Below are 26,348 nucleotides of genomic sequence, written 5' to 3'. Positions count from 1 at the left end.
CCATTTGGTCCTGGAAACTAATACAGAAACACCGCCACCTAAAGGCAGTGTCAGAAATAGATGCCTGTGTAAATATGACTGAAAGCAGGCAGACAAACAAAGCAGGCAGAGTGGTCCCTCCTGGCTGACAGACACCAAGGCTGTTGGCGTCTGACACAAAGGAGTGGTGGATCGCTGGGAGCTTTAACACGGTGCTGACTATCTAGCAGGAAGCTGAGACATGGCAGACAGAACAGTGGAGAGGGGTCTTAGTCCAGCCCCAATGGGACATTAAATACTCAGCTGAAGTGAATGAACTTCACCACTTCATTTTTTTTAAAAAACTTTTACTTAAAATTAGGAAGCATTATCTCAATTCGTTGAAGTTCTGCTTCACGGTATATGTCGACAGTTTGGCTCAAATAAACTCACAAAAATTCTTTACAGGTTTCAATGGTTTTTTCCGTTAACATTACTTGGTGTAGTCGGCAGGATTCCAAAGAAGCTCATCCAGGACCATCCCTTGGACTTGGACTCGGTGCTAGGATCCAGCAAAGGGCCCATTGAGCCCACCGGTTCTCTGCCCATTGGATGAACTTGTGTGAGTTGTCTCTTCTATCCAGGACCTTCCCTTTGCTTTGGTAGAGGGTCTGACTTTATTTGAGCTGTGTTTTAAAATCCTCAAGGTGGAACCAGGTTGACAGAACCCCAGGTTGTGTTGACAGAACCCAGGCTAAGGTGGGACTGGAGGGAAAAATGGGGGGCTGGTTTTGATTTTGACTATTCAATTGAAATTGCTGAGTGTCTGGACAAAATTAACCTTCAACATATAAATGAGCTGAACTCATTCAGCTCCAAAGATAAAGGGGCAACATTTTTTTTTTAGAAGAGTCTGATTCTGGGGTGTTCTTAGGTGACTAAGAATCTTTGTGGAGGTATCAGAAATGCAGAAGCCCCATAAGGAAGTCCCAACGGAACTGTAATTTAACTAAATGGCTCATCTAGGGGGCCCCAAACCATTCCTGTGGTTTTAGACAGCCGGGAGAGGCCACATTTGACCCACTACATATCATGTCTACAAAGTTTGCTCAGACTACAGATATACAAAATTTTTAAAAAAAAAAATTAACATGGGAAATTGTGCCTCCAAGGCCAAAAGCTGCCAAAACCCCAGCCCTCATTTAATACTCTTGATAGGAAGCCTTTACTTGCATATACTTTACATAAATGGAAAGATTTAACTAGAAAATATTAACTGAGAAATGGCCAAAAATGCAGTTTGTTTGGGGTACCCATGTTAATATTTTGCATGCAGAAATTAGAAAATACCAGCTCTGAAATTAAACTGAATGAGTATATGGGTAGCATATCTTGATTTGGAAATTAGAAGCTTCTAAGGAAAAGCATAGAAAAACATTTCTTTCAATAACATGAAAATTAAAAAATTTTAGAGACTGTCTCAGAACTATTCTGGTTAATAAATGTCTACACCCTGTTTTTCCCCATAGGAAGCATCCCTCTGATTTATCTTCATAGAAGATTCCCCCAGACAAAGGGAAATAGAGGCAACTAGAAAAGACCCCAACCCATTTTTTGAATAGTCCATTGGGAGTACACTGAAATTCTAGAGAGGCAGTTCCCAAACTAGGGACAAAAGACATTGCTTTGGTAATTTTTAATGCTGGACATTCTCTGGTGTAAACTTTTAGTGTGTTCTGCACGCCTGTATAAAAGTGTTGATGTTTTGTGTCTCTTTGTTGTTTAATTTGTTTAAAGAAGAGACTAGGAGGAACCAAGATGGCGGCATGGTTAAACAACTAATCTGCTGCCTCGAACAACAATTTCAAAAATACAACTAAAAGACAAAACGTCTACCACCCAGAACCACGGGAAAGCTGGCTGAGTGGAAGATTTACAACTAAGGAGAGAAAGGAGCACAAACGCTGAAAAGCTGAGGTATGGAGGCGCGCGAATCAGGCTGGCGGCGGGCGACTGGGCGCGCGGTTTTTCTTCAACCCGCAGGGAGACAAGCTCCCGATCACTCTGAAACCCAGTTTCTGGGGACTCGCGGGGGACCCAGACACCTACGGGGAAAAGCTGGACTCTCGGCCATCGGGTCAGAAAGTGAGAGTGATTTTTTGCAGAGGTGCGCCCAGCAATCATTGTTTTACTGCGCTGGAACGCGGGGCGCAGGGACTTGGAAACGTGGAAAGGCAGAGACGGCTGACGCCAGCCATTGCCGTTGGCCACGCCCCAGCCTAGGGACGCCCTGAGATCCCGCCCCGCCCTGAGGCCCGCCCCGCACATTCTACAAACCTGCCCAGGCTCCACACAGCGGCTTTTGCATATAAATGGCCTGTTCTGTGGCAGCTTAACCAAATAAACTGCAGCTCCAGTCAGACTGCTCCAAAACCGCCCAAGCAAAGGAGGAGAAAACTAGTTCTTGCTGTAGCTCCTGCTGGGGGGCACACAGTACACAAGGGTACACCAAGAGTGTCCACCTCAAGTAACTGAGAGGCTGACCCATTGAACCAATAGGACATCTAGTACACAAAGCTACCCTACCAATTCAGGGAAGCAGCGAAATGAGGAGGCAAGGAAACAGATCACAAACCAAAGAAATGGAGGAGAACAAGCGACTGGACATAGAGTTCAAAACCACGGTTATAAGGTTTTTCAAGAATTTCATGGAAAAGGCCGATAAATTCAATGAGACCCTCGAAGATATGAAAAAGGACCAACTAGAAATTAAACATACACTGACTGAGATAAAAAATATTATACAGAGACCCAACAGCAGACTAGAGGATCGCAAGCATCAACTCAAAGATTTGGAATACAAAGAGGCCAAGGACACTCCTCCAGAGAAGTATGAAGAGAAGAGAATTCAGAAAGTTGAAGATAGTGTAAGAAGCCTCTGGGACAACTTCAAGCGAACCAACATCAGAATTATGGGGGTGCCAGAAGAAGAGAGAGAGCAAGATACTGAAAACCTATTTGAAGAAATAATGAATGAAAACTTCCCCCACCTGATGAAAGAAATAGACTTACAAGTCCAGGAAGCACACAGAACCCCAAACAAGAGGAATCCAAAGAGGACCACACCAAGACACATCATAATTAAAATGCCAAGGGCAAAAGACAAAGAGAGAATCTTACAAGCAGCAAGAGAAAAACAGTTAGTTACCTACAAGGGAGCTCCCATACGATTATCAGCTAATTTCTCAACAGAAACCATGCAGGCCAGACGGGAGTGGCAAGAAATATTCAAAGTGATGAATAGCAGGAACCTACAACCAAGACTACTCTACCCAGCAAAGCTATCAATCAGAATTGAAGGGCAGATAAAGAGCTTCACAGATAAGAAAAAGCTAAAGGAGTTCATAACCACCAAACCAGTATTATATGAAATGCTGAAAGGTATTCTTTAAAAAGAGGAAAAAGAAGAAGAAAGATAAAAATTATGAACAACAAATACATATCTATCAACAAGTGAATCTAAAAGTCAAGTGAATTAAAAATCTGAGGAACAGAATAAACTGGTGAACTTAATAGAATCAGAGGCATAGAATGGGAATGGATTGATAATTCTCAGGGGGAAAGGGGTGTCTGTGTGGGGGGTATGGGAAGAAACTGGACAAAAATCATACACCTATGGATAAGGACAGTGGGGGGGAGGTAAGGGCAGAAGGGGGGTGGGAACTGGGTGGTGGGAGATATGGGGGGAAAAAGGAGAAACAATTGTAATCTGAACAATAAAGATTCATTAAAAAAAAAAAAAAAAGAGACTAGTCCTGCTTTGGGGAGGCCTAGTTATGTGTGGTGGGGTTGAAAGCATGAGAGAGATTGCAAGAACGTCCCAGCAGCTGCCAAGAATTCTTAAGGTTGGGGGCTCTTCTTGCTCTCCCTCTCAGGACAGCCACCAGAAACAGCTAGTAAGTTTTCTGTCTGTCTGCAGTGTTGTTTTGGCTTTCTATCTTTTCGTTTGCTCTTCCCTTGTTTATTGTGAGAATAAACAAATCATCTTTTCTGTCAATGAACAGTTTAGACAGCCGCCATTTTGGACTGCGTGACTTGGCAGCCGCCATGTTGGCCACATGGCTTGCTGCTCCCCTGGGGGCCGCCATCTTGAAACAGCAAAGGCCAACCCCTCCCTCTGAATTAGCCAAACCCGAAAGACTGTGCGCCTGAGCTCCAATCAAGGGCAAGGGACAGGTCACATAATGTTATAGGAATTTCAGTCTGCTTCAAAAAGGAACTTGCAAAGATTCAGAGCCAAGTTAAAACAGGAAACTTTCGGGGGGGGGGGGGGGAGTAGCATGTGTTCAGTCAGGGACACCAGGCAAGCCAAGAGTCATGATTCCGTGTGGGGGTATCTGCCACTGATACTCTGGGTATTTGCGTTTCACATATTGGGGTTTATGAATTATTTTCAATGCTCAATACACTGCTTGCAATAAGCCATGTGCCTCATTTTAAAATTCTACATATTATTCTTTATATGCTGAAATTATAATTGAAGCTAAAGGTATACAGATTTTACATTATTCTCTATGTCATTTTACAGGGGTTATTACTTACCAAGAAATTGTTGTCTTGGAATGTTGTATTTTATAGAAAAGCAAAGTTTTTTGTTTTTTTTATCAAATCTATAACCATGCCACTTTTAAATTTTATCATTCATGGACAGCTTTATTCTGATGCATTTGTAGGTATATTATATGTTTAGAAAAATCCATAAAAGGACTCTGTGACTTACTCTAAATTGCAGGCTTCTAAGCAGGTCATATTTTTGAACTGGATGAAAATTAATAGAAATTCAAGAAATAACAATTCAAAAACTACTGGCAAATAATCAGGATAAACAAAAATAACTATGGGACTAAATGAATTGAGGATAATTATTCTTATGACTCTGTTTAAAATATTGACTTTTAAATCTTGTTTCCCAAATATAAGGAAACGTAAAAAGCAGACATTCTGCATTGTAGGAACTAATAAATTGGTAACAAATTCATTTCACAGTGCGCTCCCGGGAGACGAAGATTTCAAAGATCATGGCTTACAATCAGGAGATTTGGTGTATTGGAAAAGACACCAAATAAAAGACTCTCTCCAACTTCATTGAAGGGAACCTTTCCAGGTCTTACTAACTAACCCATGGGCAGCTAAACTTAAAGGAGTTAGCTCATGGATTCACGTTTCTCATTTTAAAAAGGCACCTGTGAACTGACGTCTACTCCCATCTCTGACACCTATCTCCGTCTGAGGCGGGGATCAAAGACTTTTCAAGGAAGAGAAATAGCTGAGACTTTTCAAGGATGAGAAGTCGCTGACCACGGAAGCAGACAGCTATCCCAAGACCACGTCAACAGGCCTGTATGCTCAAACTGATATTGCTTGAACCTTGTTTTTATATCATCTGATTGTTATTGATTGAATGTACATAAAATGATTTTCATATTATTATCCTCTTTATGGTTTCCTAGTGGAAACAATATCTGCCTCCCCGGACCTCCTCCCTTATTAGATATGAAAAATTTAACTTGGATACCTACTAATCTTTCCCACCTACTACACAATGATGTTCTGATTATTAGGTATGATAGTGAAATTAATGCTTTGTTGGCCACACATTGGTCTTCTCCTACTATCAATATAAGTATATATTTTTTTCTGGCTATATCTACTATAAAGGACCCACCTTAGGCAAATACTTCCAAGAATACCTCCCTGATAATTCCACTGGTAGAATTGTATATGGATCTAATCTGGATGAATATTGTATGGCTATAGAGATGGGTGATGAATAGCTAAGAAAAACACCTGGGTATGATGGCCAAAGGCTTGCAGCAGCCTGTCCTATCTGTCATAGTATATCTTGTCCTCGGACTCACCAGCCATGCTCTTCTGGCTGGATGTCTGTGAAAAAAGAAAGAAATCAATGGATCCCCATTTCAGAAATTATTGGGATCACTTGTTGGGGAGATATGTCTGTAACTACCCCACCATTCTTGCATCCTGGATGCTTGTGGGAAGCCCTATGGAATACTCAAACTCTAGCTCATTTGAGGGTCACCTTCACCCATTTAACTCTGGCATGGGAAACTCAACATTTTTGGGTCAACTCAGTATATGCTAACTGCTCCCAAGCCATAACTACCCAATGGCAACAACATTCCTGGTGGATCCAACAACATTGGCCCCCTAAAAGAAGCAAAAGGGGAATACTTAGAGGAGTAAGGGCTGGCCTTGGTATCCTGGGACAAGCTGAACTTGCAGCTAATGAAATAGGTCATATAGAGGAAATGATGTTTCAGGAAGAAGGAAAAGGGTGGGAAGAAGCATGGAAAGACAATAAAGCCGTAATTTTATGGATAGAACAGATACAACAGACTATAAAAACTCATGCACAAACCCAACAATGAGAACCCATTTCACTGTCTGATTGTGAAAGTCAGAAAGGTGAGTGGTTATGCCCCCAATCCATATGGAATACTGAATTCACCCAGTCCTGGCCTATTGTATCTACCCCAACAAATAACAATATATGGTATATGGGAAAGGGGCGTTTTTGCTGGGAAGGGTTAAAAACTCATCTGTTGTACTAAGCCAGTGGTCGGCAAACTCATTAGTCGACAGAGCCAAATATCAATAGTACAACGATTGAAATTTCTTTTGAGAGCCATATTTTTTAAACTTAAACTTCTTCTAACGCCACTTCTTCAAAATAGACTCACCCAGGCCGTGGTATTTTGTGGAAGAGACACACTCAAGGGGCCAAAGAGCCGCATGTGGCTCGCAAGCCGCAGTTTGCCAACCACGGTACTAAGAGATTTTTACTGTAATAACACCAAGTTTACATTAAATAATACTGGAATATGATGTAATACTGAAATTATAGGCAGAATAACTTTGCCTGAGGTTCATAAAACCTATGATAATATTGATACTGAAAAACCAATGTATTGGGAAATTGAACTCAATCCTCCCCATGAAGTCATTTCTATAGAAACTAATTGGCCAGAAGAAAAGTTAGAGCTTCTAGATAATGAAATAGTAGAGTCTTAATTCATCTGGCCACACATATAATAAGGTACAAATGACAGTGGATGAAGGAGGAAAACATATAATTAGCTTAATAAAAAAATTACGATAATACATGTAAAGGCTTTTTCGGTTGGCTGGGATGCTTGTTTCCCTCAGACTTTTCCTTGTCTAGTATTAGACATTTTCCATTCCTAATCAATGTTACTGGTTTATAATTGTTACTTTTGTGAATGTTATACTAGATGCAGAAAAACAAAACTTGACAAACAGCAAAAAGACTCGGATCATGGTGGCTCAAAAATTAGAAATGATACAGAGTACTTTTTAACAAGGTCATGTAGGATCTGACTGCCTCCCATTTACTTGCCCTTTTTGAATAATAATAATTCAATCTTAAATGCCATCTAAGGTTATGGTCTTTCCACATCCCCAGGGGTCCACCTGTTCAGCAAGACATACTGACACTGAGACATCCTAGGAATGAGCCTTCCTTAGCACAGTGGGACTCCATTTTCCAACCAAAAAGTTGGTCATCAATGCATCCTTTGGATTGATTTATGACCCAAAGGGGGATGTGTGAATGAAAGGGGCCAAATACTAACCTGACAAGCTCAGGGGAGGCCTGCATGGCAGTCTTGCAAACTCAGAGACCTAAAGTAACCGCAAAGGATGGTCTGAAATTAAACTTTAACTAAAAGCAGTTATGGTGGGCAGTTACATCCTAGGCTGGTATCTTCACCCTTTGCACTCGCTTGCTTTTTTCTCGATTCCTTTATTCTAATGCTAACCGTGTCGAGTCACACTCGACATCCGAGTGCAAAAGGTTAGCAGACAAGGTCAACCTTTACCTTAACTGAGCCTATCTGTCTGTTTGCATCTATGATAATATACCTTTGAAGTGTCTGGGTAACTTGTAACTACCCTTTTTCTGAAACCCTAGGGCACAACCAAATGTGCTGGGCACCAGGACAGATACCACAAATTCCTTCATTATCATGTTAATTGTTCCTGAACCCAACTAAGTATGTGTCCATCATTTTACTTTTTAATCAATCCCAGGGGTTTCCCTGCTTTGCTTTATCCCACCTCCTTAATCTATCACCAATGAATTTCATGTAACCCACCTACATCCCTCCTTTGATTGCAATGTATAAATAAAAGATGTAACCTGACATTTTCTGGAGCATTATATCAATTCCTTGAGGTTCTGCTTCCCAGCATATGTCAACAGTTTGGCTCAAATAAACTCACAAAAATTCATTTTTTTAAAAAAGAAAAGAAACAAAAATTATTTTTATTTTTATTATTTTGATTTTTAGTACTATTATTTTTTAACCTTTTGTTGTTGTTTTTTGTTTTTTTGTATTAGTGTTCTACATTCTATTTTTATTTATTTTTTATCATTACTTTAGCTCATTTTTTCCTTTATGCCATTTCTTCCTAACTTCACTTTTTCATCCTGTTTCTCTTCTCCTGTTCCAGCTTTAGTTTTTCTCCTTTCTTTTCACTCCTTGCTAAAAATTGTCTTTATCTGCTTTATTGATGTATTACTATTAAATTAAGTCTCCAATGGCTTACTCATATATCTAATTTCCTCTCCCTTGCTGATGTTTCTAATTCTCTCACCCTCTCCCTTCCCCTCTGAAATCAATAAAAAATATATTTTCAAAAAGAATATAAATAATATAGAGAACTCAGATGGCTGCCAATGGGAAAGCAGACTGCAAGATACTGTGTGAGTGAGAGAACAAAAGGAGAGTGTGTGGACGAACAGGGAGTGTCTATTTGTGAGTGAGGGACAGCTATATTCCAAGGGACTGTTGGGGACTGCCGGATTGGGCTCCCTGACCGGGCAGCCTCCACTGCTCCTGAAATCTTCCCCGGAGTGACCGACTCTGCCCCAGAGACCATGCCATCTTGAAGGGGAGAGTGGCTGTGATCGGAACCCTATCCTCCTCAGGCTATTCCAAAATATCCAAGAGGAAGGCACACTTCCAAGCTCTTTTTATGAAGCCAGCATTACCCTAAATCCCAAAACCAGATAAAGACACCACAAAAAAAAGAGAACTACAGGCCAATATCCTTGATGAACATAGATGCTAAAATCCTCAACAAAATGCTAGCAAATCAGATTCAGCATTACATTAGAAAGATCATACACCATGACCAAGTGGGATTTATACCGGGGATGCAAGGATGGAACAATATCCACAAATCAATAAATGTGATACATCACATAAACAAACTGAGAGACAAAAATCACATAATCATATCAATTGATGCAGAAAAAGCATTTGACAAAATCCAACACCCTTTCTTGATAAAAACTCACAGCAATGTGGGAATAGAGAGATCATACCTCAACATAATAAAAGCCCTATATGACAAACCTACAGTCAACATCTTACTCAATGGGCAAAAACTAAACCCATTTCCCCTAAGAACAGGAACAAGACAAGGATGCCCACTTTCACCATTCCTGTTCGACATAGTACTAGAAGTACTAGCTATAGCGATCAGACAAGAAGAAATAAAAGGCATCCAAACTGGAAAAGAAGAAGTAAAACTGTCCTTATTCGCAGATGACATGATATTGTATATAGAAAACCCCAAAGACTCCATCAAAAAACTACTAGACCTAATAAATGAATTTGGCAATGTAGCAGGATACAAAATTAACACCCATAAATATAAATATATGGCCTTTTTATATACCAATAATGAACTCACAGAAACAGAAATTTAAAAAACAATCCCATTTACCATTGCACCAAAAAAATTAAGATACCTAGGAATAGTTAACTAAGGACATAAAAGACCTGCACTCAGAAAACTACAGGACATTGAAAAAGGAGACAGAGGAAGACATAAACAGATGAAAGAACATACATACCATGTGCATGGATTGGTAGAATCAACATCATTAAAATGTCCATACTACCTAAAGAAATCTATAGATTCAACACAATACCTATTAAAATACCAATGACATATTTCACAGATCTAGAACAAACTCTCCAAAAATTCATCTGGAATAAAAAAAGACCACGAATAGCCACAGCTATCCTGAAAAAGAAGAACAAAGTTGGAGGGATCACAGTACCAGACATCAAGCTATATTACCAAGCCACTGTTCTCAAAACTGCCTGGTACTGGCACAAGAACAGACATATAGATCAATGGAACAGAATAGAGAACCCAGAAATTGACCCAAGCCATTATACTCAATTAGTATTTGACAAAGGAGGCAAGAGCATACAATGGAGTCAAAACAGTCTCTTTAATAAATTGTGCTGGGAAATTTGGTCAGATACATGCAAAAAAAATGAAACTAGATCACCAATTTATACCATACACAAAAACAAACTCAAAATGGCTAAAGGACTTGAATGTAAGACAGGAAACCATAAAAATCCTTCAAGACTCCATAGGCAGCAAAATATCTTTACAGACACAGATCCTAGGGCAAGAGAGACTAAGGAGAAAATAAACAAATGGGACTACATCAAAATTAAAAGCTTCTGCACAGCAAAAGAAACCATCAACAAAACAACAAGAAAGCCCACTGCATGTGAGAACATATTTGCCAATGTTATCTTCGATAAGGGTTTAATATCCAACATATACTGAGAACACATGCAACTTAACAAAAGGAAGATAAACAACCCAATCAAAAAATGGGCTAAGGACCTAAACAGACACTTTTCGAAAGAGGACATTCAGAAAGCCAAGAGACATATGAAAACATGCTCAAAGTCACTAATCATCTGAGAGATGCAAATCAAAACAACAATGAGGTACCACCTCACACCTGTCAAAATAGCTATCATCAACAAATCAACAAATGACAAGTGCTGGCGAGGATGTGAAGAAAAGGAACCCTCCTTTACTGTTGGTGGGAATGCAGACTGGTGCATCCACTGTGGAAAACAGTATGGTGTTTCCTCAAAAATGTAAAAATGGAACTGCCATTTGACCCAGGAATACCACTTCTAGGAATATATCCCAAGAAAACATAAACACCAATCAGAAATGATATATGCACCCCTATGTTCATAGCAGCACAATTTATAATAGCTAACATTTGGAAACAGCCTAAATGCCCATTAGCAGATGAGTGGATTAGAAAACTATGGTACATCTATACAATGGAATACTACACTGCTATAAAAAAGAAGGAATTTTTACCATTTGCAGCAGCATGGATGGAACTGGAGAACATTATGCTAAGTGAAATAAGCCAGTCAGTGAAAGAAAAATACCACATGATCTCACTCATTTATGGATAATAAAGAACATTATAACCTGATGAACAAAAAGATAGATACAGAGGCAGAGAAGCATCAAACAGAATGTCAAATTACAGCAGGAAGGGTGGGGAGGATTAGCAGGGGTGGGGAGTAAGAGATCAACTGAAGGACTTGTATGTATGCATGCATATAAGCATAAACAATAGACACAAGACACAGGGCGGGGCGGGGGGTGAGGGCATGTGCCGGGAAGTAAAGGAGGCTGGGGGAAGGACAATGGGGAAAAAAAGAAGACATATGTACTACTATTTGTAATACTTTAAACAATAAAAAAAAAAAAGGAATATAAAGAGGAGCCCTAGCCAGTGTTGCTCAGTGGTTACAGTGTTGGCCAGTGCACCAGTAGGTCTTGGGTTCGATTCCCAGTTAAGGGCATGTGCCTGGATTGCAGGTTTAATCCCTGGCCCCGATTGGGATATTTTCTTTCTCTCTCTCCCTCTCTCTCTCTCTCTCTCTCTCTCTCTCTCTCTCTCTCCCCCTCCCTCCTTCCCATCCTCTCTCTCTCTCTTTCTCTCTCTCTCTCTCTCTCAGGAAGAAAGAAAAAAAAGGAAACAATATCCTCAGGTGAGAATTAACAAAAACATTTTTTTTTTAAGGATGCAGGGTGGGAGAGGTCAATAAGGGGTTTGGGGGGGGGGGGGACATATGCAATACTTTCAACAATAAAAATTGTTTCCAGAAAAAATTTTTAAAAGGATGCAAAGAGCAAAGTTTCAAAAATAAAAAGGTAGTCAGAAATATTAAGTATTGAATAAAACTGCTAGATTTGCTAATTAAGGAGATCTCTGAGAAACTTTGAAAACTGATTCAGCAAAATTTTGATGGCACCAAACACTAGGCACTGGAGAAATAAAGGTGGTAAAGAAATCAGAGACTTTTGGTCAAGATGGCAGTGTACATAAGCACAGCACTCACATCCTCCCACAACAACATCAAAATTACAACTTAACCACAGAACAACCATCATTCAAAACAACCTGAAATCTGGCTGAATGGAAGTCCTACAACTAGAGAATTAAAGAAGAAAGCACAATGAGGCTGGTAGGAGGAACAGATGTGCAAAATAGGCTGGTCCTACACCCACATGTGGCATTTTTTTAATTGGGAGGAATATCTTGGCTGCGGAGGCCACCCATGAGGAGTAAGGGGTCCCAACCCTACACTAGACCTCTCATCCCAGGGTTCCAGTACTAGAAAGAGAAGTCCCTGTAACTTTGGGCTGTAAAAATCAGCGCGGATTATGGCTGAGTGACATAGAGTCTGCTGGAGTCCCAGGCAGTTCCTCTTAAAGGGCCAGTGCATGGACTTACTCACACTCAATCCCTCTGAACTCCAACACTAGGGTAGCAGCTTGAAAGGATCCAGGAATATATGGGGAGGAACTAAATTGACTGGTATCAGGGCAAGAACTGGAGGTCAGTTTTCTCCCAGACAAAGATGTTAGCGGAGGTCATTGTTCCAAGGCTGAGACCTCCCCCATCACAGAGCCAACTGGCGGGCACCATATTTGAGTTTCCATCAACCTGGCCCAGGCTCTTCCTCTGGACCTCGTGACACCCTGAAACCCGGCTGGACCCAATGTGTTTCTTCTATATAAATAGTCTGTCCTGGCTCAGGTTTCAAACTTTTCTAAAATCTCTCAAAGAAGCAGCAGCTGGCTTCTTTGAAGTATGTCCCATACCTCTCAAAATAAGATGCCCCAGGCCCAACACTAGCAGAAGCCTGCCTTGCTTCACAGCCTGACCTCTCCTGGGCACCTCCAAACCCAACACAAGTAGCAGCCATCTGCAGATAGCTCTGTAGCTCATGCCAGACACAGGCAGTAGCTGACTTTGCATCTCCAAGGAGGCCCAGCTTCAGACCATGCCACATTCACAAGTGACACACTTAAGGGGCTGATTCAGAGAGCACCAAAGCCACACTGAACCAAGTCCTGCTCCATAGGGGTGTCTCCTGAATAGCAGCTCTTCCCCTAGAGTCGCAGCTGGTCCTCACAGCCAACTGGCCTGGGGTACAACCTTCTAGTGATATGAACAGTAAGCAAGGCTCAACTACATCACGACAATGCACACAGCCCACATGGGCACACCTGGAGTGCCCAGCTCAGGTGCCTGGGGAGGCTGAGCCACTGGGCCCTACAGGACACCTATTACATAAGGTCACTCTACCAATTCCAGGAAACCTAACGGCTCTATCTCATATAGATAAATAAACACAGGAAAGCAGCCAAAATGTGAAGACAAAGAAACATGTCACAAATGAAAGAACAGAAGAAATCTTCAGAAAAAGAACTAAATGAAATGGAAGCAAGCAAATTACCAGATACAGAGTTCAAAACAATGGTTATAAGGATGCTCAAGGAACTTAAGATCTTCAAGGAACTTAGTGAGAACTTCAAGGAACTTATAAAGAACATCAACGACATAAAAAAAGACCAGTCAGAAATGAAATATACACTAACTGAAATGAAGAATAATTTATAGGGAATCAACAGGAGAGTAGAAAACGCCGACAATCAAATCTGCAATTCGGAACATGAGGAAGCAAAAAACATTCAATCGAAAGAGCAAAAAGAAAAAAGAATCCAAAAATATGAAGATAGTGTAAGGAGCCTCTGGTACAACCTCAAGCATACCAACATTAACATCATAGGAGTGCCAGTAGGAGAAGAGAGGGTGTAAGAAATTGAAAATCTATTTGAAAAAAATTACAGAAAGCTTCCCTTATCTGGTGAAAGAAATACATACAAGTCCAGGAAGTACAGAGAGTCCCAAACAAGAGGAACCCAAAGAGGCTCACACCAAGACACATAATTAAAATGCCAAAGGTTAAAGACAAAAAGAAATCTTAAAAGCAACAAGAGGAAAGCAGTTAGTTACCTACAAGGGAGGGCCCATACGGCTATCAGCTGATTTCTCAACAGAAACTTTGCAGGTGAGAAAGGAGTGTCAAGAAATATTCAAAGTGAGCTCGGTCAGTGTGACTCAGTGGTGGAGCATCAACCCATGCAGCAAGAGGTCACCGTTCCATTCCCAGTCAGGGCACATGCCTGGGTTGCAGGCTCGATCCCTAGTGAGGGCCATGCAGGAGGTAGACTATCAATGTTTCTCTCATCAATGTTTCTCTCTCTCTCTCTCTCTCTCTCTCTCTCTCTCTCTCTCTCTCTCTCTCTCTCTCTCTCCTCTCCTCTCCTCTCCTCTCCTCTCCTCTCCTCTCCTATCTCTATAAAAATCAACAAAAACATACTTTATTAAAAAACCAAAAATATATTCAAAGTGATGAAAAGCAAGGACCTACAACCAAGTACTCTACCCAGCAAAGCTTTCATTTAAAATTGAAGATCAGATAGAGACAAAAAACCTAAAGGAGTTCATCACCACCAAACCAGTATTACATGAAATGTTAAAGGTCTTCCTTAAGAAGAAGAGAGAAAGAAAGAAAAAAAGATTAAAAATATGAACAATAGAATGGCAATAATACAAATCTATCAACAACTGAATTTAAAATAAACAAGGAATCTAATGAACAAAATAAACTGATGAATAAAATAGAACCAGCATGGAACATGGAACAGATTGAAGAATCTCAGAGGGAAGAGATTAACCAAAGAACTTATATGCATACTAGAAGCCCGGTGCACAAAATTCGTGCATGGCGGGGGGTTGTCCCTCAACCAAGCCTGTACCCACTCCAATCTGGGACTCCTGGAGGGATGTCCGACTGCCCGTTTAGGCCCGATCCTGGTGGGATCGGGCCTAAACGGGCAGTCGGACATCCCTCTCACAATCCAGGACTGCTGGCTCCCAACTGCTTGCCTGCCTGCCTTCCTGATTGCCCCTAACCGCTTCTGCCTGCCAGCCTGATCACCCCCTAACCACTCCGCTGCTAGCCTGGTTGATGCTTAACTGCTCCCCTGCCAGCCTGTTTGCCCCCAACTTCCCTCCTCTGCCAGCCTGGTCACCCCTAACTACCCTCTCCTGCAGGGTTGATCACCTCCAATTGCCCTCCCTTGCAAGCCTGGTCCCTCTCAACTGCCCTCCCTTGCAGGCCGGGTGCCTCCCAACTGCCCTCCCCTGCTGGCCATCTTGTAGTGGCCATCTTGTGTCCACATGGGGGCAGGATCTTTGACCACATGGGGGCAGCTATATTGTGTGTTGCAGTGATGATCAATCTGTATATTACTCTTTTATTAGATAAGATAGAGGCCTGGTGCACGGGTGGGGGCCAGCTGGTTTGCCCTGAAGGGTGTCCCGGATCAGGGTGGGGTTGCCTTGGGGCGTGGGGTGGCCTGAGCGAGGGGCCTGTGGTGGTTTGCAGGCCAGCCACGCCCCCTGGCAACCTAAGTGGAGGCCCTGGTATCTGGGATTTATTTTCCTTCTACAATTGAAACTTTGTAGCCTGGAGCAGAGCCAAGCCTGCTGTTTCCTCTGGGGCAGCAGCCATCTCTGTGGCAGTTAATTCACCTTCTACAGTTGAAACTGTGTTGCCTTAAGCGGGTGGGCCCGGCCAGGGTGTGCTTTAAAGCTTTGCTTCCCCTGTTGCCGCCGGCAACCCTGGCCTGCTCTCTCAAGCTCCATTCTGTTGCCATTTGTTTGAATTTGTTTACCTTCTATAATTGAAACTTTGTAGCTTGAGTGGAGGCTTAGGCCTGCAACGGCTATGGAAAGCTTGGCTTGCTCTTTTACCTGGGAAACCTTGCTCTCTGTGGCTGTAGCCATCTTGGTTTGGGTTAATTTGCATACTCGCCCTGATTGGCTGGTGGGCGTGGCTTGGCTGGTGGGCGTGGCTTATGTAGCGGAGTGATGGTTAATTTGCATATTACCATTTTATTAGAGAAGATATGCGTAACCCATGGACACAGACAATAGGGTGGTGAAGGCCTGGGGTGGGACGGGATCCAGGTGGAGATGGGCAATAGGGGGGGAAACAGGAGGACATCTATAATACTCTCAACAATACAGATTTAAAAAATAATAAAATGATAAAAAATAATTTGGGGAGAAAAAATCAGAGAAAAGACTGAATCTATTCAAAGGGTCTCCACATAGAAAATTCACAAACATAGTAATAGAGACTAGATTGGCATTATCAATATTTCAAACAGCCACATGAAAACCAAATTTCGTTTCCATCAAGCTACAAAAGCCTAAGAGAAAAATATTAAGTTCCTTTTATTCTCTAATTAGCCAATTATAGGTTACAAATGTATGCTTGGTAGACAGGTTCTTTCATTTATGAGATTCTTGGTAGAAAATAAATAAAAAGATTATTAAGCACTAAAAGATTGGGAATCATAGCTCTTGAAAGATATCCAGCACTAAATATAGTATATGCAATTATGACTAATAAAGGTAGAAACCTTCAGCAAAAGGCTTTTTTGTTATTGTTGTTGCCATTTTAAGGTTTTTGTTGGTTGGCTGGTTTTCTTTTGTTTTCAGCAGCAACAGCAACAACAAAAAAACTACTAAAGATGTTAGTAAGATTAAGATATCAATGTAAAGAAATGTTTAAAGTTCCAGTTAAAGATCACTGAGAAAATGATGCCTCAGAAGATAAAAAAGCTGACCTTACAAATGTTATAGTCACGCATAAGTCAAGTCCATGTCTTGAAAACTATGTATGCATTCTCATCCTCAAAAAAGTTCAGTCAATGAGTTAGATAAACCAATTGAAGTTCTAATATAACTAGAGCTATATCACATAGAAATGGAGAATTTTGAAGTCTGACAAATATGGGTTCAAATTTCTACTCTTCTACTAACTACTACTTAGCCTTAATGTTACTTAGCTTCTCTGAAAATACTTCATTTAATAACTTTTGTCCCATAAACTATTCAGAAGACCAAAAGAGATAATATATGTAAAAATATTAGTACAGTGCCTGGCACAAAGTAATCATTTAATAAACATAGCTATAATTACTAAAATAAAACATAGATAAATATCTCTCTGATTTCAGAATTGAGAAGACCTAAGTTTTAAATGAAAAGGAAACAAATGAAACAGGAAAGATGAATATATCTGGCTATACAAACCCTTTAAAATTTATGTGAAAAATACACAATATTGAAAAGTAAACATCACACAAAACTAAAGAAATATTGGTATAGAATATATTTATATAAATTATTTTTCTTATACAACAAAAAGATAAAAATCCCAAGAGTAAAAAATTATGTACTAACATACTCTTTGCTCTACATAAACAAACCAAGTACCCAATTTAGGAATCCACAAAAATAGTAATGGAGACCAAACCAGATGAGTATTTTCTAACATAAGACTCACAGTGTGAGGTATTACTGCCCCTCCAATATTTATATCCTTAAAGGAAAAGGACTATTTGAAGCATAATAGTAGTATCTGAAATATAAGTCAGATAACACCAATTCAATCTTCCTCACACGGAAAGCAAATCTATTACTAGATGTTTTAATGAAAAATAAAGCATAATTCTATCATATATTCTTGTCCTAACCTAATAATTTTTCAAATTGTGCTAAAAAGAGGTATCTGAAAACTGCCACTGGGGTAAGGGGAACAGGGGCAGTTGTGTGAGGTTGAATGTCTGTATTTATCAGTGTTTCACTCCACAACCTACAAGCAGTTTCAGTTCCACTTATATCTATTCTTATACAGTTCGGGTTCAATTTATTTTCAGACTTTTTTTTTTAAATTGAAAAATAAGCCTGGCCAGTGTGGCTCTGTGGTTGAGCATCAACCTATGAACCAGGAGGTCACGGTTCATTTCCTGGTCAGGGCACATGGCCAGGTTGCAGGCTTGATCCCCAGTGGGTATAGGCAGGCGGCAGCCGATCAATGATTCTCTCTCATCACTGATGTTTCATTCTCTCTCTGCCTCTCTGAAATCAATAAAAATATTTTTAACTGAAAATTCTAACAATCCACATCTAATCTCTCTCCTATTGATCTCAGACAATAATTCAATAAACTCTACTGCTACCCAGAATTGACATATCCAAAACTTTACACTTAAATTTAAGTATGTGGGCCTAGCCGGTTTGACTCAGTGGATAGAGCATTGGCCTGTGGACTGAAGGGTCCGGGGTTCAATTCTGGTCAAGGGCACATGCCCAGATTGCAGACTGGATCCCCAGTAGAAGGCATGCAGGAGGCAGCCAATCAATGATTCTCTCTCATCATTGATGTTTCTATCTCTCTCTCCCTCTCTCTTCCTCTCTGAAATCAATAAAAATATTTTTAAAAATAAATAAATGTAAGTATATGATTATGTGAATCCACACACACACACCACTTTATATTTTCTACCAAAACTTTAGTTGGGCAAATACCACATTTTGCAATATTTAGAGTAACTTCTTTATTCTGTGTCCAAGGCAACATGGGTATTGTTAAGATATTAATATTAAACAGACGAAATATTGTGAAATCCCTTCATAATACAAGTTTATTGACAGAAATAAAACCAAGTTGTTAGCTTTGTTTTATCTTTTCGGTATATGGTATGTGTATGTGAATTATAGGCTTTTGGCTAGCAATATATTAAAAATACAAATTTACTCAGAGAGGAAAGATATACTACGTCCAGCTAAACTAAAATTTTGATTAATAGATCTATATTATACAACTAGAGGCCCAGTGCACAAAATTTGTGCATGGGGGGGGTGTCCCTCAGCCCAGCCTGCAACCTCTCCAATCTGGGACCCCTCAACGGATGTCCCTAAATGGGCAGTCAGACATCCTCTCACAATCCAGGACTGCTGGCTCCCAACCGCTCCCCTGCCTGCCTGCCTGCCTGATTGCCCCTAACCACTTCTGCCTGCCAGCCTGATCACCCCCTAACCACTCCCATGCCAGCCTGATCAATGCCTAACTGATCCCCTGCAAGCCCAATTGCCCCTAATTGCCCTCCCCTGCTGGCCTGGTCACCATGAACTGCTCTCCCCTGCCAGCCTGGTCATCCCTAACTGTCCTCCCCTGCAGGCTTGGTCGCCCCCAACTGCCCTCCCCTGCTGGCCCGGTAACCCCTAACTGCCCTCCCTTGCCAGTCTGGTCACCCCTAACTTCCCTCCCTGGCCAGCCTGGTCACCTCCAACTGCCCTCCCCTGCAGGCCTGGTCCCTCCCAACTGCCCTCCCCTGCTGACCTGATCGCCCACAACTGCCATCCCCTGCCAGCCATCTTGTGGCGGCCTTCTTGTGTCCACATGGGGGCAACCATCTTTGACCACATGGGGGCAGCCATCTTGTGTGTTGGAGTGATAGTCAATTTGCATATTACTCTTTTATTATATAGGATTACCAATTTTTAAAAATAAGACTATAATAATTATAATCCAAATAGTAATTGAATATAATTCCATTATTTTGTATGTACTACAGAATTTCATACCAAAGCTGGCCTTTGAGTTATAAAAATTCATTTTCATTATTCAGCACTCATAAGGCAGAGTCAAAGACTGAAATGTATCTATCATAACTCTAGGACAGCATACTACTGAAGGTGGTTTTAGAGCAAACACTTGACAAGTTTGTTCACATACAATTTTTATTTCCTAATGAAAATGTACAAAAAAAAGAAAACCCACGAAGCTTCCTGTAGTTTAAATTCCAAATAAATAAGATTTTCTATAATAAATTTTATAATATGATTTTTCAATGTAGTACCTTGAATAACTTCATGTATTAAAAATAATTAAACTTGCCCTGCTTGGTATGGCTCAGTTGGTTGGAATGTCGTCCCATACACCAAAAGGTGGTGGATTCGATTCCCAGTCAGGGCACATATCCAGGTTACGGGTTCGATCCCCAGACGGGGCTCATGTGAGAGGCAAACCATAGGTCTTTCTCTCTCTCTTTTTCTCTTTCTTTCTCTCTCTCTCTCAAATCAATAAATAATAATATTTTAAATCTTATTAACTGTTAACAAGATCCAAAAGGAAAAAATTAAATTTAATAAAAGAACAGGAAAATATACAAGCAGAGAAATCTAAAAAAAAAGCCACCAAACAAAATCATTTTGTTGGTTAATGGGCCACTAGCCTCACTTTCATTTAAAAAAAATCACCTATGTATATCATCTAATCCCGTGGTCGGCAAACTGCGGCTCGCGAGCCACATGCGGCTCTTTGGCCCCTTGAGTGTGGCTCTTCCACAAAATACCACGGCCTGGGCGAGTCTATTTTGAAGAAGTGGCGTTAGAAGAAGTTTAAGTTTAAAAAATTTGGCTCTCAAAAGAAATTTCAATCGTTGTACTGTTGATATTTGGCTCTGTTGACTAATGAGTTTGCCGACCACTGATCTAAGCCACCCAATCTCACACCCACCACCCCACAGACACAGAAAGCAGCCAAAATATTCACTTTCAAAAAATGTCTAGTAAAATTATTTTTACCTGTAAATTGTTTTCTGTGAGTCTGTTCCACCAAACCATATTGATGGGTACTCCTGATTTACACCTGTCAGCAAGGCAGCCAATAGGGTTCTTTGCTTTTCGTGCCTTTGATCCCATCGGAACTAGCCTCTCCTCCAGCATCCCCAGGCGATACTTTCTTGGCTAGGAAAAAGAAGGAAAGAAACCAGGCCACTCCTAACATCCCCCACACTAATCTAAACTAGCACAACTAACAGAGAAGATACCAGGAATGGTGAGATAGAAAACAAAATTTCTAGGACACTCCCTCTAATTTCCTTGTCACCACCCAGCATTTCCCACCCCCACCCCCAATACACACCTCCAAAATAACCCACAGTCCTAACAGGCTGAAGAGCAATATTATATAAAGCAACAGATGTTTTAGAGAAATACATTATAATCTAAGTTGATAAGACTTTAATGAACAGAAATTAACTTATCAGCAAAGTAAATGCTTTGCAAAAATTTTTCCACTGGCACTTACCTATTCTCACTGCAATATGAAGAAATGGCTTCAAGGGCACAAAATACAAGTAAAAAATTTTCTCCAAATTATACTTTTTTCTGCTCCCTATATCACTGCCTCAATTCCTACTGAGAACTACCCCACTTAAAAGAAGAAGCTAAAGCCTAAAGAATATACTTTTTTTAAAAAATTTTTAAACTCTATGCACATTAGACCAGAATACAAGTCATTCTATTTGAAGTGGGCATTCAACTTAAAGTACTCAATGAAAAGAAATAACCTCAGACTTTAAATAAAAATACACAAATAACAATGGTCTTATAAATCTCAGTAATTTGAACAGACTGATGCTAAATAAACTGTCCAATAAAAGGATGAATTCACTGGCTAACATTATATACTAGTAGCCCGTTTGCACGAAGATTCGTGCAATAGACCTTCATTCACCTGGCTGCCTGCACCAGTTTTCTGCCGGCACCGGGGACCCAGGCCTTGGCTGTGGCCACCACCTTCTGCCTTCTTTCAGGGCTTGGCCCCGAGCGGTGGCCTTGGGCTTGGCCGCACCCAACATCCCTGCTAAGGATCGCAGGAGCCGACCCCCAGTGGTTTCCTGCGATCCGTGCAGACTCCCCGCTGGTGCCCAAGGCTGGGAAAGCCTCTGCCCGAGGCTTTCCCGGCCTTGGGCTCCGCCACACCCCAACGTCCCTGCGACGGTTTCCTGGTGGGCGTGGCTGGTGGGCGTGGCTTGGTTGGTGGGCATGGCTTGGGCATAGCGAAGGTGCGGTCAATTTGCATATTTGTCTATTATAAGGTAAGATAATAAAGTTAGTAAACTATCTTAGTGACTGGCAGGGTTTTTTATTATGTGAATGTTAATTACAGTTTCCACCATCTTACTTCTCTTAATTATATCAAATTTGCACTAAATTGAACCTTAAAGGGAATTTGTATATATATTTTTCCTTTAAGGAATAATGACACATTCTTGAGAAGGTATCTAATTTAAGACCTGAAATTTTAAAAATCTATGTTTACTCGTTGTTCTGTCATAAGACTGCTAAAGCAAATAATTAAATTAACTTTCTTCATAAAAGGTGTCAAAACCAGACAAATATGTAAAAAATATTTATTCCAGAATAAAAACAATCTGAAGAAAACACTTGATTCCTAAATTTCAAAATGATCTTGTAAATTATGCCAATGGAAATAATTCTATGCAACTTACATTCTCCACTCCACAAAAGGCCCTCCACTATGCTGTCTTTGGTTTAAGGAGGAAAAAAAGTTTTTTAACTTGCATAAGAAAGGCAACAATACTACCTACATACCCAATTATTATAGCACTGGATAAACTTTCATGAAGGTAAAATATTTCCACCTCTAGGCAATCATGAACCAATTCAATTACCCTCTATGTCTACATCAGAAGCAACTTTTGTAGATGAGAATAAAAATGTAGCCTTCAAAACCATATTACAAATGAAAATTTTAAACGAGTTATTTCTAGTAACTAGAGCTCACAACTATAAAGATTTTATATACAGCAAAAATAATATAACCTTAATTAAGCCTTCACTAATTTAAAATTTACGTTTTAGAGAATGTCTGGGCTAAGGATTATCCTATTAGAAAAAGTTCAACATATCAAAGAATATTTATTTAACACACACAACCTGTCAAATAGGACTTATACAAGGACACCTAAATTCCAGTCATATATTTGAAAGCAAGAAAATTATTGCTTTAAATGTTCTTCTGTTAAGATCCTTTACAAATTCAGACTTGCTTTTGACCTGAAAATTTACTTTCTTACATAGAAAGGCATTAGCAACATAGAAAAAGGGTTAATCTAATGTGCCATTCTCCCTCCCTTAACAGCTATCATTATACGTTTTTTATTTTTCCAAAGAAGAATTCATCACTCCTCCACCTCTTTCCTATCCCCCCAAAACCTGTAATTAGCCTAAGGATTTTTCCTTTTAGGTAAAAAGAGATCTCCAAACATGTGCCATTACAGATTTAAGTTTCTTCAATAAATAGCCAGCAATTAAAGTTTCATCTAATGTGATACTGAGTGATATGACCTAGATGCTACTTTTTTAAAATACCATCCAAAATACCATTATAAGCAGCAGAAGACAAAATGGTATCTGAAAAGAGAGGACAGCAATAGAAAGTAAGGTGAGGCAAAAATATTAAATATAAGTCTCATTGCCTAGAAAGTAAATTATAGTAAAATCTCATTTGTAAACTAATTTCTAAATTATTTGAACTATTATAAAAAAATGTGTTTTCAACTAATCATTTAAGAGCCTACTTTGTATCAGGAACAGTTCTAAGTACTTGGAATACAATAATGAATAAAATAAAGCACTCACCTTTCCCTCAAAAAGAGGACATAATCTAGTAGGTAACAAAATCATGCAAACAGAACACATTCACTGTGATAAAGTAAGTGCACATATAATCAAGGTACCAACAGTGCAGAAACAAAGGCTTCAACGAGAAAGTGAAGGCCTGAGCAGTTTTGAAGGAGTACTAAATATGCCTAGATAGAGATAGATAGATAGATAGATAGATAGATAGATAGATAGATAGATAGATAGATAGATAGGGCGAGCAAGCTATATTATAGGCTAGGAAAAATGTGTAGGTAGAGGCATAAAGGCACCGTGGTGTTAAGGGAAAACTATTTTATGGTAAGTATTAAGTCTCCTATTAATAGAGGGACAACCTTAAGAGCAAAAGATGAGGTTTGAAAGCAATAAAAACAAACCAACATGAATTCTTTTATATCCTACTAGCGTTCCCGTTGCAGGAAAAATCCTGCAATAGGGTTTCCTGCTGCACTCTACCCCACCCTGCCTGCTCTCCTCCCTTGTCCCCCGCCCCGCGATCTCTGCCAGCCCCCCTGCTTTTCTAACTTCTCCGTCAGCCCGCTCTCCTTCCTTCTTCCCTGGCCCCGCCTCCGCTCCTCCCTTCTCCCCCAGCCCGCCTTCTCTGCCAGCCCGCCTGCTCCTCCCTTCTCCCCCGGCCCCGCCTCCGCTCCTCCCTTCTCCCCCGCCCCGCCTTCTCCGCCAGCCCCCCTGCTTTTCTAACTTCTCCACCAGCCCCGCCTCCGCTCTTCCCTTCTCCCCCGGCCCCGCCTCTGCTCCTTCCTTCTCCCTCGGCCCCACCCCTTCTCCCCCGGCCCCGCCTGCTCAACTTCCTTCTCCCCCGGCCCCGCCTCCGCTCCTCCCTTCTCCTCCCCCCGGCTTGCTTGCTTCTCTGCAGCTTTGCTCCCTTCTGCAGCTCTTGGCTTCTTTCTACGCTGTCACGATATGCAAATTAGCCGCCATCTTTGTTAGGATAATTTGCATATTCGTCCTGATTGGTTGATGGGCGTGGCTTGGCTGGTGGGCGTGGCTTGGGCGTAGCGAAGGTGTGGTCAATTTGCATATTTGTCTATTATTAGATTAGATGGCAAGGAGTTTGGACTTCATTCCATGGACACCAAGAAACTCATGAAAACTTAACAATGAGAAGTAAACTGGAAACAGGTAGACAAATTGCTGCACACTTGCAGCAATCCAAGTAAGTTTCCCAACCTCAGCAGTAGACTTTGGGTAATTCTTTGTTGTACAGGTCCTGTATTGTAAGATGTCTAGCAACATCCTGGCCTCTACCCACTGTGCCATGAGTACAACAGCACCAGTTTTGACAACCAAAAATATCTTCAATGTCCCCTTGGTGAAAGGGATCAAAACTGCCCCCATTTGATCCCTGGCCAGTGTTGCTAGATTTGTTGATGGTCTTCTCAGGCACCAAAAGGTCACAGGTTGGATTTCCAGTCAGAGCACATGTCCAGGTTGCAGGTTTGATTCCCTGGTCTGGGTACGTGTGGGAGGCAACTAATCAATGTTTCTCTTTCATATTGATGTTTTTCTCTCTCTTCCTCTGCCTTCCCCTCTCTCTAAAATCAATAAAAACATATTTAATTTAAAAAAAAAAAAACTGTCCCCATTTGAGAACCCTGGTCTTGGTAAAGGATGTGAACTAAGGAAATGGAAATGGAGATGGAGCTGCTAGGTTAAAAACAGCTATTGGGGATGAGGGAAATGGAAAAGCCAAATGGAAGATGAGAAAATAAAAAGGGCAAAACAAAATTTGATGGGAAATGTTTGTTTACCCCTAAGTTAATCCTATCAAGTCCTATTAGTAAATAACCAGCTTTTCTTTTCCTCCTTCTAGTAAGTCAATATTATACACCAAAATTCGACATCTCTTTTTGCTCCTCTGGCAAAATATCCAGCAGAGCCTATAACTGGCCTTCTCTCCTCCTCCTCCTCCGGCTCCTCCTCCTCCTTCTCTCTCTCTTTCTCACTCTCTCTTTCTCTCTCTCTCTCTAATACATACAAATCTCAAGATTCACTACAAAAGTGACTGACTTTTATCATTCTTCACAAACTCTAAATAAACACCATAAATAAGATAACTGTTTTATTTATAGTGTTGCCCTTTTTATTGGATATTTAAAAAATAACTTAGGGCTTGAACAAGTTTTCAAGGATAAGCAAGTCTGATCATGTACTCTAGATCAGCTCTCCTCAAACTGTAATGAACATATGAATCGTCTAGGCATCTTGTTAAAATAAAGATTCTAATTCAGTAGGTCAATTGTGAAGCCCAAGATTCTACATTTCCAAAAAATCTTCCAAGACTGCTAGTGCTGCTGGTCTGGTGACCACATGCTGAGAAGTAAAGTTCTAGAGAATGTCAAAGAAAAGACCTGGATAAGGAACAACTAGTGGTGCAAATAGAAATTGGAGTCACCCTCCCACCCCCAGATAAAAAGGAATAGGGGTTCAATAGTTCAACAGCCCAACTCCTTAAAGCTTGACCAAGATACTTAGAGCCTTCATTACTCATGGTCCCCAAAGTCCTGGCTCTTCAAAAATCTTTGCTCTAATCCATGAAAGCCCATTCCAATGGTTTAAGACTAAGAGAAGTAAACTCTCATTCCTAACTAGACTATGTCAAAGAACAGTAAAAGCTAACTTTAAAAACTGTTTTAATTCCACACACATATTTTTTCATTCATTCATTCATTCATTTACTCAACATTTCAACATAAGGTTCTTTGCCCTTCCTAGAAAAACAATGATAAGC

General features: G+C 40.6%; 1 protein-coding gene across 7 annotated transcripts in view; it reads right to left on the bottom strand.

Annotated features, from left to right (window-relative positions):
• PAN3 (poly(A) specific ribonuclease subunit PAN3) overlaps positions 1 to 26,348 on the bottom strand; it is a 161,990-nt gene that overhangs the window by 101,668 nt on the left and 33,974 nt on the right. For 5 of the 7 annotated variants that reach the window (XR_013813711.1, XM_079775195.1, XM_079775196.1 and 2 more), the window contains exon 5: positions 20,714 to 20,875. The exons of the other annotated variants lie outside the window; for them this stretch is intronic. Coding sequence is in view for 4 of the 5 variants with exons in the window: in XM_079775195.1 (XP_079631321.1) it covers positions 20,714 to 20,875 (162 nt within the window). In the remaining variant the exon portion in view is untranslated. The remainder of the gene's footprint in view (positions 1 to 20,713; positions 20,876 to 26,348) is intronic. 7 annotated transcript variants of the gene reach the window in all.

This window comes from Cnephaeus nilssonii, assembly GCF_951640355.1.
Source record: "Cnephaeus nilssonii genome assembly, chromosome: 6".
Taxonomy (NCBI): domain Eukaryota; kingdom Metazoa; phylum Chordata; class Mammalia; order Chiroptera; family Vespertilionidae; genus Cnephaeus; species Cnephaeus nilssonii.
Note: the sequence above shows the minus strand (reverse complement) of the source record. Positions and strands in the feature narration are given on the sequence as shown.